The sequence below is a fragment of the Caretta caretta genome, chromosome 4 (genome assembly GCF_965140235.1).
Source record: "Caretta caretta isolate rCarCar2 chromosome 4, rCarCar1.hap1, whole genome shotgun sequence".
Classification (NCBI taxonomy): domain Eukaryota; kingdom Metazoa; phylum Chordata; order Testudines; family Cheloniidae; genus Caretta; species Caretta caretta.
In genome coordinates this window covers 153,999,860-154,012,675 of record NC_134209.1, presented here as the reverse complement: position 1 = coordinate 154,012,675, position 12,816 = coordinate 153,999,860, and the positions used below count along the sequence as shown (strand labels likewise).

At 46.4% G+C, this 12,816-nt stretch overlaps 1 protein-coding gene across 3 annotated transcripts in view; it reads right to left on the bottom strand.

Moving 5' to 3' along the window:
* Positions 1-12,816, bottom strand: part of LOC125635193 (dedicator of cytokinesis protein 2-like) — a 344,043-nt gene that overhangs the window by 200,675 nt on the left and 130,552 nt on the right. For all 3 annotated transcript variants that reach the window (XR_012668261.1, XM_048846557.2, XM_075128207.1), the window contains exon 20: positions 5,733-5,822. Coding sequence is in view for 2 of the 3 variants with exons in the window: in XM_048846557.2 (XP_048702514.2) it covers positions 5,733-5,822 (90 nt within the window). In the remaining variant the exon portion in view is untranslated. The remainder of the gene's footprint in view (positions 1-5,732; positions 5,823-12,816) is intronic.

Genomic DNA, 12,816 nt, shown 5'->3' with positions numbered 1-12,816 from the left:
GGAAGGGACCTCAGGAGGTCATCTAGTTCAACACCCTGCTCAAAGCAAGACCAATCCCCAACTAAATCATCCCAGCCAGGGCTTTGTCAAGCCTGACCTTAAAAACTCCTAAGGAAGGAGATTCCACCACCTCTCTAGGTAACGCATTCCAGTGTTTCACCACCCTCCTAGTGAAAAAGTTTTTCCTAATATCCAACCTAAACCTCCCCCACTGCAACTTGACACCATTACTCCTCATTCCGTCATCTGCTACCACTGAGAACAGTCTAGATCCATCCTCTTTGGAACCCCCTTTCAGGTAGTTGAAAGCAGCTATCAAATCCCCCCTCGTTCTTCTCTTCCGCAGACTAAACAATCCCAGTTCCCTCAGCCTCTCCTCATAAGTCATGTGTTCCAGTCCCCTAATCATTTTTGTTGCCCTCCACTGGACTCTTTCCAATTTTTCCACATCCTTCTTGTAGTGTGAGGCCTAAAACTGGACACAGTACTCCAGATGAGGCCTCACCAATGTCAAATAGAGGGGAATGATCACGTCCCTCGATCTGCTGGCAATGCCCCTACTTATACATCCCAAAATGCCGTTGGCCTTCTTGGCAACAAGGGCACACTGCTGACTCATATCCAGCTTCTCGTCCACTGTCTCACCCCTAGGTCCTTTTCTGCAGAACTGCTACCTAGCCACTCGGTCCCTAGTCTGTAGCGGTGCATGGGATTCTTCCATCCTAAGTGCAGGACTCTGCACTTGTCCTTGTTGAACCTCATCAGATTTCTTTTGGCCCAATTCTCTAATTTGTCTAGGACCCTCTGTATCCTATCCCTACCCTCCAGTGTATCTACCTGTCCTCCCAGTTTAGTGTCATCTGCAAACTTGCTGAGAGTGCAATCCACACCATCCTCCAGATTAATGAAGATATTGAACAAAACCAGCCCCAGGACTGACCCTTGGGGCACTCCACTTGATACCGGCTGCCAACTAGACATGGAGCCATTGATCACTACCTGTTGAGCCCGACAATCTAGCCAGCTTTCTATCCACCTTATTGTCTATTCATCCAGCCCATACTTTAACTTACTGGCAACAATACTGTGGGAGACCCTTGACTTTAGCAAAGCTTTTGACACAAACAACACATCGACTGCTTTCCCCTCATCCACAGAGCCAGTTATCTCATAAGAACACTCTGGCCTGTCTAGAGTCTAGCACTGCCCCTATGAACTCTATTCTCTGAGTAGGGGTGAGCATTGACTTTGAGTGTTTCAAAGGAGGCCCAGTGCGCTGAAGATGGATCTTATGAGGGTGACCTATTGATACACTTGTGTTCTGGACTAGCCCTTGACTAGCCAGCAGTCGAGGTACAGAAATACCTGAACCCTGCCTGTTCCATGGAAAAGCAGCCACAACCGACATACATTTGGTGAACATCTAAGGTGCCGATGATAGGCCGAACAGTAATACTGTGAATTGGTAGTGGGAACTCCCGACTGCGAACCTTAAGAAGCACCTGTGGGGCAGGATTATGGAAATGTGGAAGTATGCATCCTTGAAGTAAAGGGCGGCATACCAATCTCCTGGATCCAGGGATGGGATGATAGTGGTCTAAGAGACCATACAAAACTTTAGTTTCTTCATGAACCTGTTGAGATTGTGCGAGTCCAAAATGACTCTGGGGTCTGAGGCCCCCTTTTGCTTTCCGCATTAGGAAATACCGGGAGTAAAACCGCTTTCCCCTGAGCTCCAGATCTTACACCTGATGGGACCTCCCCTAAGCACTTTAGACAAGCTGAGTGTGGGTCACGCTTGGGCATAGGCTTCTGGCAAACCCCACACAGCTTAAACCCCTGGGTCCGAGGCATGCCCTGGGCTCAGGAGAGGGACGGGGAAATGGGAGAGGGAAACAACCCCCAGTACCCCAAGTCCAAATATATAACTTTTTTTTAACTATCTTTAACTATTTACAGAAAACTATGCTAGAGGATCGCTTGTTGAACATGAGAGAGGGAACGCTCTGACTGTCAATGGCGGCAAGAAGGAACTAGAGAGGTGGTGGGGCCCTATATGTGGTGCCATGGAGGTGTGACTCTACGGGGCTCCAGAGCCAACCCGACGGATACCGCTAAGGGAAAAACCTTCCAGCGAACTGTGTACGTAGCGTGCACACACCTAATTGGAATGGATATGAGCAAGCACTCGAAGAACAACCTCTTTCCATCTCTTAGGTTGTCTTGTGGGGAACCCCAGGAGAGGACAAACAACCCCCCCTTCTTAGAGAGGAGTCAGAGTCCAACAATCTATTCTGGGCTTCCGCAAGGTTGGTGGACAAATGAGGATGGACAGAGCTATCTGGCACTGGTTTTGTTGCCAAAGCAAGCCTCATGGCTTGTTCAAGGAGGTCCTGCTGGAAACACAGATCCCTGGCAATCTCTACTCACTTTTTCAAGGTGTGGCAGATGTTACCTCTCCTTGATGTGTCCCTCACTGAGGCACAAGAAACACGTGTGGAGGTCACTATTACAACTAGTAACCCCACACAAAAGGCAATGTTTGAAGCCTGTAAAGTCCTGCATGCCCTCAGTGCTCTGCATTCCACTAAGCCCAAGTAGTAACTATTAAATAAACTGAAAAGCTTTAAATAAAACCTAACCACAGGTACAAACTGCTACTTATTACAAACTATTTTCAGGAAGAAGCTAAACTAGCTATGAGCAGCAAAACAAAGTAAGAACTACATGGGGAATTCTGACTCTGGCCACTAGAAGGAACTGAGGGGGACTAGGGTGGTGTTGCCCTTATACCTTCAAGAGCTGCCACGAGGAGGTATAGAACGCATGTGCTGCCATGATGGGTATGACACTGGCAGACCAGGTGCCAGCTTATGCCAAGGTCCCCATGCCTGTATGAAAAACTGACAAATATATACCTTGAATCAGTCTGGCTCATCTGTGTGTTAGTATTGTTAAAATCAGTATTAGAAATATAAGAATGTGTTTAGACTTGATTGAATGCTTCTGAATTGCTGCCTGCATTCATATGATATCAGATACAAATGTTATAAATCAGAAGGTAATACTTGAGTGGTTCTGTTGGGAGCCTCTGTAGCTGTGTAAATCACCAGATAGGAGAGAGACATTAACTTGTGTGAAGTGCTGGTCTCCAGCAGAAGGTGTTACCTCCTGCCCAACAGGGAAGGTCCATCGATACCAGACAGACTATTATGGAACATTAAAGAGAAGAAAAGGCATTTTGTTGTTCTGCCCTCCCCACACCATGAAGATGAGTCATGCAAGTGAATTCCTCCTGTTAGCTGTGTTGTCAGCTCAGAGTACAAGGGAGGAGAGAGATAAAAACCCCTACCGAGAAGGAACTATATCTCTGTGCTGCTTGGACTCTAGGGGGCAAGGTTTCTAGGCATAAGCAAAGGATCCCCAGCTGCTTAGTCTGGATTAGCCCTAAAGAACATATAGAGCTTTCTTATTACAGAAGCTTCTATTACCTTTTGAAAAGTAAGATTGGAAATCATTTGTGTGCATATATATTTACTTGCTTTAATCCTGTAAATAACTCTATTTCCTTTTCCTATATAATAAATCTTAGTAGAGTTTATTATAGGACTGGCTACAACCATTGTCTTTAGTGTGAGATCTAAGGTGCAACTGACCTGTGGTAAGTGACTGGTCCTTTTTGACTGGAAGTAACCTGAGTATTGCTATGACTCTCGGTGTAAGGGACCACCCACCTCAAAGGCAGGTGAGACAGTTTGGAATGCCTAATGGGACTGTCTGTCACCCCGTGGTTAGGCTATTATAGTGCCTGAGGAGTTTATAATTGGTTGGTGAAAGTTAAGGATAAAGCTCATAACCAATTTGGGATTTGTGACCTGGTTCCCTGCAAAAAAGAACAGGTGGACTTGTGGCACCTTAGAGACTAGCAAATTTATTTGAGCATAAGCTTTCATGAGCTACAGATTGGAGGCATGCAGTGGAAAATACAGTGGGGAGATTTTATCATACACAGAGAACATGAAACAATGGGTGTTACCATACACACTGTAATGAGAGTGATCAGGTAAGGTGAGCTATTACCAGTCTCTGTGGGTTAGTATGCTGTTCAGAGGTGTGTTGGAGATATTCCTTGAGTTGGAGACATCAAAAATAGGATTCTAGTCTGCCCTGAGGTTGGTACTCACATCTTGAGTTACTGCAGGCAGTTTGACAATAGGTAATGCGGCAAAAGCTTCTCGCTCTGGTACACTGCGTACACACATACCTGAATGGAATACACATTGGCATCCATTCAAAAAAGAACAATTGTTCTCCATGTCCACCAAGAGTAGGACAAGAAGTAATTGGCTTAGTTTGCAGCAAGGAAGATTTAGGTTGGATATTAAGAATCTTTCTAACTCTAAAGATAGATAAGCAATGAAACAGATTATCTAGGGAGGCTGTGGAATCCCTGTTGTTGGAGGTTTTTAGGAGCAGGTTAGACAAACATCTTAATTCTGCCTCAGCGGGGGTGGGGGGGCTAGAGCAGTGGTTCTCAACCAGGGGTACATGTATCCCTGAAGGTACGCAGAGGTCTTCCAGGGGACACATCAACTCATCTAAATATTTGCCTGCAACAGACAACATAAAAAGCACTAGCCAAGTCAGTACAAACTAAAATTTCATACAATGGCTTGTTTATACTGTTCTATATACTATACACTGAAATGTAAGTACAATATTTACATTCCAATTCATTTTATAATTATATGGTAAAAATGAGAAAGTCAGCAAGTTTTCAGTACTAGTGTGCTGTGACACTCTTGTATTTTTATGTCTAATTTTGTAGGCAAGTAGTTTTTAAATGAGATGAAACTTGAGGTGCGCAAGACAAATCAGACTCCTAAAAGGGATACAGTAGTCCAGAAAGGTTGAGAACCACTGGACTAGATGACCCCTTGTCTAGGGCTGGAAGGGACCTCTTCTATTCTATGATTTACAGATAGTGTGCGCACAGAGCTCATTTCCCCCCACTGCTCACACCGGCCACATCAGCTGGGAACACCGCAGTCATGCTGCCCTGGGACTCTTACTGTTCAGAACCTTGTTGCTATGGCAGTGGAGTCAGTCCTGACTCAGGAGTAAGCACCTCCTTCTGAGTCACTCGAACTACTGGCTGGAGCACAGCTGCCCTAGCACTGCACTAAGGCATTAGGGCAAGTACTAACTTGGAAGGGAAAATGCTTCCCTACTGAATTACACCACTCTGTGCAACATGACACACCTTAGTGCCGCTCTGGGGCATTGGAGTCAGCACTCACTCTGCAGGGACAGCAACCTGTACAACCAAACTCAACCTTGCTGGTCCCATGAGATCTAAAAGGATCCGAGGCCATTGCTAGATGGCTCCAGGATGTTACATGATCTGATCAGGTATGGCAAATCCTGTGCTAGATATCTCAAGAGTTTCCTCAGTCTTTTCTCCCAGTCTCTGATCTCGCCTGCTTTTGAGGAATTTCTTTTGGACATCACTGGTGGTTCCTCTGCTGGGTCAGAACTGGCCACTGCCGAGGAGAATAAAGTGCACTGCCTCCCATTGGTGTAGAGATGGGAGAATGAGCTAATGAGAGGGTAAACAACTGAATGAGTTTGGCAGTAGGTAGATCAATTGGTGGGAGCATAGAGGGGTGCAGGGTCTGGCCTGGCCCCACCCATGTTCAGGGCTGGGCAGGGGGAAACAGGAACCTACTTACTAGAGCATCAAAGATGAGCGTATCATAGACATCGGTGGTTGAATTCTCCATCATAATTGAGAACAAGGCATCCAGGGTGTCCTGAAGGAACTGGGGGAGACACAAGAAGAACAGGAGCCTGAGTGATAACCCCTAGTATGATCCCTGACCCATCCAAATGCCACCTCAGCCCAAATGAAAGGAAAGCAGAGGTTGGTTACTTGTACAGTAACTTGAGTTCTTTGAGATGTTTTGCCCCTGTGGCTGTTCCACCATAGGATGAGTGCAGGCCTGTGTGCTTTTCACTGGAGACAGTACAGCAGTGTCTGTGGGCCCAAGTCTTCACACAGTAGCTCCTTGTGTTGCCATACAAGGGCATATAGCAGGGGTGGCCAAGCTGTGGCTCCGGAGCCATATGGGCTCTTCAGAAGTTAATACGTGGCACCTTATACCGGCACTGACTCCAGGGCCGGAGCTACAGGCCCCAACTTTCCAATGTGCCTGGGGTGCTCACTGCTCAACCCCTGGCTCTGCCACAGGCCCTGCCCCCACTCCACCCCTTCCCTGAGTCTGCTGTGCCCTCGCTCCTCCCCCCACCCCTCCGAGCCTCCTGCATGCCAGAAAACAGTTCATTGGGAGGTATAAGGAGGGAGGGGGAGGAGCTGATCGATGGGGCTGCCAGTGAGCAGGAGGTGCTGGGAGTGTGTGGGGGGAAGGGGAGCGGGGGAGCTGATGTGGGGGGCTGTTGACATATTACTGTGGCTCTTTGGCAATGTACATTGGTAAATTCTGTCTTCTTCTCAGGCTCAGGTTGGCCACCCTTGGCATATAGGGAAGCATGGCCCTGTCACCACTCAATTCCTTCTCAATTGCAAAGTCAGAGTTTCTGCAGCAGAGAGGGAGGAGGGAGGGAGGTGGAGCACCCATAGGGTCAAAACATCTCAAAGAACTCAAGTTACTGTACAGGTAAGTAACCTCTCCTTCTTTGAGTATATGTCTCTATGGTGCTCCACCATAGGAGATACCCAAGCAGTACCTCAACATGGAGGTGGACGCTGAGGAAGCAGATCCAAGGCAGTTTGGAGGACTGCGTCACCAAACATGTCAGCTCCAGAAGCAGGCAAGAGAGTGTAATGCTTGGCAAAGGTATGGACAGAGGACCAAGTTGCAGTCCTGCAGAGTTCAACTATGGCAACATCTTTCACGAGGGCTATAGATGTGGACTGAGCCCTAGTGGAGTGTACTGTCGTATTCCAGGAGTCTCACAGCACATTAAGATGCAACCCAAGACCCACTTTGTCAGTCTTCATGTGGAAATAGACTGTCACGTCATCCTCTCTGCAAAAGATACGAATAATCTGGGAGAGGTAGAAGCCGGGAGCCCTCCTAAGATCCAATGTATAAAGGCTGGTTTCCTCCTCGGAGGCATGAGGCTTTGGACAGAACACTGGTAGACAGATTTCCTGATTAATATGGTATTCCAAAGAGGCCTTAGGGAGGAAGCTAGAATGGGGACTGTTGTGATGACCTTTACCTACTTTTCACCAGTTCACCTTACAATTAAAGTAAATGTGTAGGCCCAGTTATCACAACACATAGTGTAACTTCATCTCTGTAGAAAGTAGCAAATGGTGGGTCTGCCATGAGAGCACCCAGTTCTTCCACTTGTCTAGCCGAAGTGATGGCTATATGGAATGAAATATTGGGGGAGAGGTGGAGGAGAGAGCAGGTAGCCATCGTTTCAAAAGGGGATTTCCACAGGGCACTGAGAACCACATTAAAGTCCCACTGGGGCCCCCAGTTCTGTACAGGAGGCAACAAGTTGTATGAGCCCATAAGGAATCTTGTTGTAGGAGGATGGGCAAAAACTGATAAGCCCTTGATGGGCAAGTGGAAGACCACAATACTGGCCAAATGTAGATTCATAGATATTAAGGTCAGAAGGGACCATTATGATCATCTAGTCCGACCCCCTGCACAACGCAGGCCACAGAATCTCACCCACCCACTCCTGCGATAAACCTCTCACCTATGGCTAAACTATTGAAGTCCTCAAATCATGGTTTAAAGACTTCAAGGAGCAGGGAATCCTCCAGCAACTCATTGATAAACCCAGTGTCTTTAAATCTAACAAGTCATCTAGGATCTTGTAGAGCAGAGCTCTTGATGCTTGAGAAGAGGACTGAAGAGAACACCTGGAAGCATTTCCACTTCTGAATGTAAGTTTTTTGCAAGTAGTAGGTGTGACAAAATGAGACTGTTCTTAACGTTTCCTCTAAATACTGTAGGGGTACCTCAGTTTCCCCTATGCATTTCTTAAGTCTCCAGGTGGTGGGATAAGGGGGTGTAATTGTTGCAGAGCAAAGGGCCAGTGTACATAAATGGCTGACACTCTGTCTCCTGGCAACTGATGGCCTGGGCCATTCCCCCCCTGCAAGGTGAAAGCTAAAGGGTTAGAGAACAAAGGAATCCAGTGACCTGGGAAAGGGACAAAGCACAGAGGAGGAGGGGCTGGAGACTGAGTCAGTTTGGGGCTGGCTGGGGACGTGGAGTGAAGTGCAGACACGGTTGTCTGGCTCACTGCCCCCCAAAATGGACCCAGCTGAGGGGTCTTGTTCTCTGTACCTAAAAGCTCTGTTTTAGACAGTGTTCCTCTCATCTAATAAACCTCTGTTGTACTGGCTGGCTGAGAGTCACGTCTGATTGTGAAGTTGGGGGGGCAGGACCCTCTGGCTTCCCCAGGACCCCGCCTAGGTGGACTCACTGTGGGAAGTGCACGGAGGGACAGAGGATGCTGAATGCTCTGAGGTCAGACCCAGGAAGGTGGAAGCCGTGTGAGCTTTTTGCCCTGAAGACAGTCTGCTCACAGAGAGGAGACTTCACCAGAGTCCTGACTGGCTTCATAGGGAGCAGTTCCAGAGCATCGCCCGGGTACTCCGTGACAGTAGGTTTCTAGCTAAATAGGAGAACTGACTGGACAGGTTAGCTCCATGCCAAGAACCATCTAGGAACCATGCTCTCAGGTTTAAGGATAAGGAATTGGGATGGACCAGCGTCCCTGAGCTCTGTAGCAGGAGATCCTTCCTGAAGGGAAGACAGAGAAGCATTGCAACAGAGAGTTGAAGGAGGTTTTGAGTACTTGTCTTGGCCAGGACAGTGCTATGAAAATAACCCTCACTCGTTCATGTCGCAGTTTGAACAAGGTCTTGAAGATCAGAGGTAGAGATGGGTAAGCATATATCAGAGTACAGGCCAAGGTCTTATCAGGGCATCTCCTAACAAGCTGCAGCTGTACCTTCTCTTGGAGCAGAAGAGGAGACATTTTGTGTTGATTGGGGTAACAAAGAGATCTGCTTCTGGGAGAAGCCCAGGTTTGGCAGATGCTGAGGAAGACAGAATCATTGAGCTACCATTTGTGGTTCTGATGGAAGTTCCTGCTGATGAAGTCTGCAACTGTATTCTGGAGGCCTGGTAGATAAACTGCTGAGATTTCTATCTGATGGGAAACGCACCAGTTCCAGAGTTTTAGCAATTCTATATATAAGGACTGAGATCTTGCACCATCCTGCCGATTGATACAGTACATTGCTGCCCTGTTGTCCAGCATTACCCTGACGGAGTGACCCTGTACACTGTGAAGGAAGTATTGGCAAGCATATCCAATCACTTCTAGCTCTAGGAAGTTGATGTGGAGTGTGGCCTCATGTATAGACCACTTCCCCTGGGCTGTGGCCCTTTGGCGTTGAGCCCCCCTTTGCAAAAGTGAGGCATCTATTGTGAGGATCTCCGAGGGTGGGGAATCTGAGAATGGAGTTCCCACACAGACCTTCACTGGGAACTCCTTCCACCACCTGACAGAGTCCAGAACTTTTGGAGATACGGTGATGCGTTTGGAGAGACTGTCTGTTTGGGATGTACGCAGTCCTAGCCATGTCAGAAGACTCCTGAGACACATGAGCCATGATGAATATGGAGGCATATATGTGGCCCAAGAGTTGTAAGCAGGTCCTTGTAATTATCTGTGGGCTGCACTGTACTACTGAAATCAGACTGGACATAGTAGAGAACCACTCCTTGGGCAGGCAGGCGCTGGCAATTAGGGAGTCTAGAGTAGCTCTGTTGAAGTCAATCTTCTGGACCGGAGTCAGTGTAGGCTTCTTCATATTGACACAGAAACCCAGGGACTGAAATAGGGCCAGTGCCTTGGAGGTTGCCAACTGAACCTCTAGAGTGGACCAACCCCTGAGGAGCCAGTTGTCCAAGTATGGGAATGCTGTGATGCCCCACTAATGTAGGCAGGCAAGTACCAATAAGAGGACCTTTGTAAAGAGGCTTGGGGCTGTAGAGAGTCCGAAGGGGAGGACTCCATACTGGTAATGATCTGAGCATATTATAAAACATGGGAAATGCTTGTGGGATGGGTGGATAGTTACATGAAAGTAGGTGTCCTATAGGCCAAAGGCGATGAAACAATTTCCTGGATCTAGGGATGGAATTATGATGGAATGGGCTTACATTGCAAGAAGCAATGATCTTAAACTGCAGCAAGGGCGGTTTAGGTTGGACATTTTGAAAAACTTCCTAACTGTCAGAGTGGTTAAGCACTGGAATAAATTGCCTAGGGAGGTTGTGGAATCTCCATCATTGGGGATTTTTAAGAGCAGGTTGGACAAACACCTGTCAGGGATGATATAGATAATACTTAGTCCTGCCTTGAGTGCAGGGGACTGGACTAGATGGCCTCTCAAGGTCCCTTCCAGTTCTATGATTCTATGGCTAGCATCACCATTCTGAAGTGCTGAAAAAGGACATGGATGTTCAAGTTTCTGAGATCAAGGATTGGTCTCCATCCTAACCTTCTTTGAGGACTAGGAAATAGTTGGACTTGAACCCTCTTCCAACAAACTTGGGTAGAACTGGTTCAATCATCCCCAAGAGCAGGAGAGATTGTACCTCCTGCCTTAAGAACTCCTTGGGAGAATCACAGACTCATAGAATTGAAAAAGAAGGTGGTGAAACAAAAATTCCAAATGATGTAAGAAAAGCCACCACCAACAATCCCCCAGTCCTCCAAAAAGAAGAGCCCAGGAAGACTGTTCCTACAGCCCTCAGGATGAGAGCTCTCCTGGCTTTTCCTATGAGACTCAGAATTATGAAGAATACTGAAAGTCCTATTACCGAATATAGCAGAGTTATTATGCTTCTCACTCTTACTATAGGAAATTTCATAGGCATTTTAACTGGATGACTGCTTATCATGCCAACTCTGTCTATCTTCAGAAACTGCTAAAGAGTGATTGGTAATGGGAGAGCAATCTTCACCACAAAAGGACTGATATTTACCAAGAGCTACCATCTAAATTGACTTAAAATAAACAGACATCTGTTTAGACTGAAGTAAAAATTTTGAGACCCTTGAGAGGCCATCTAGTCCAGACCCCTGCACTCAAGGCAGGACTAAGTATTAACTAGACCATTCCTGACAGTTGTCTGTCCAACCTGCTCTTAAAAGTCTCCAATGATGGGGATTCCAAAACCTCCCTAGGCAATTTATTCCAGTGTTTAACCACCTGACAGTTAGGAAGTTTTTCCTAATGTCCAACCTAAACCGTCCTTGCTGCAATTTGAGCCCATTGCTTCTTGTCCTATCCTCAGTGGATAAGGAGCACAATTTTATCACCCTCTTCTTTATGGAAACCTTTTACATACTTGAAAACTGTTATCATGTCCCCTCTCAGTCTTCTCTTCTCCAGACTAAACAAACCCCATTTTTTCAATCTTTCCTCATAGGTCACATTTTCTAGATCTTTAATAATTTGTGTTGCTTTTCTCTGGACTTTCTCCAATTTGTTCACATCTTTCCTGAAATGTGGCACCCAGAATTGGACACATTACTCCAGTTGAGACCTAATCAGCGTGGAGTAGAGCAGAAAAATTACTACTTGTGTCTTGCTTACAACACTCCTGATGATACATCCCGGAATGATGTTTGCTTTTTTTGCAACAGCGTTACACTGTTGACTCATATTTAGCTTGTGATCCACCCCCAGATCCCTTTCTGCAGTACTCCTTCCTGGGCAGTCATTTCCCATTTTGTATGCATGCAACTGATGGCTCCCTTCCTAAGTGCAGTACTTTGCATTTGTCCTTATTGAATTTCGTCTTATTTACTTCAGACCATTTCTCCAGTTTGTCAAGATCATTTTGAATTCTAATCCAGTCCTCCAAAGCACTTGCAACCCCTCCCAGCTTGGTATCATCCACAAACTTGATAAGTGTACACTCTATGCCATTATCTAAATCATTGATTAAGATATTGAACAGAACAAGACCCAGAACCTACCCCTGCGGGACCCCACTTGATATGCTCTTCCAGCATGACTGTGAACCACTGATAACTAATCTCTGCCAATGGTTTCCTAATCAGTTATGCATCCACCTTAGAGTAGCTCCATCTAGGTTGCATTTCTCTAGTTTGTTTGAGAACATTATGCTAGACAGTATGAAAAGCCTTACCAAAGTTAAGCTATAACACATTTATTGCTTTCCCCCTCTCCACAAGGCTTGTTACCCTGTCAAAGAAAGCTATCCGGTTGGTCTGACATGATTTGTTCTTGACAAATCCATCCTGTCTGTTACTTATCACCTTATAAGGGTCCTTAGAGAGGGACAGGGATGGATAAATAAAGTGGAAGTGGATGCAATAACCCACACTGACCACCTCTAATTTGTCTGAGGTGATCTGCTCCCAGGCAGGTGGGAAGTGTAACAGTCAGTTTCCAAAAGAGGGATGGACAGTAGAGTTGTACAGTAGAGGATCCTGAGGAAAAAGCTGCTCAACGCCTTCAACCAAGGCGTCCAAACAATCTCTTATACAGGGGTGTAGACTGGGTAGTTGTAAAGGGAGGTGGTTCACTTTTCTGAGGTTTGAATTTCCTCAAAGGCTCCAAAGGGCTAGGAAAGGCCTGGTGTGCATAGTGCTGGAACATTGTGGAGTTTAAGTTATGCTAAAATGTCTCTTTATTGCAGGCACATAAATTCCCAGTGACTGTAGCATTGCTCTTGAATCTGTAAGGATATAGAGTGAGGAGCTTTGGCCGTTCAA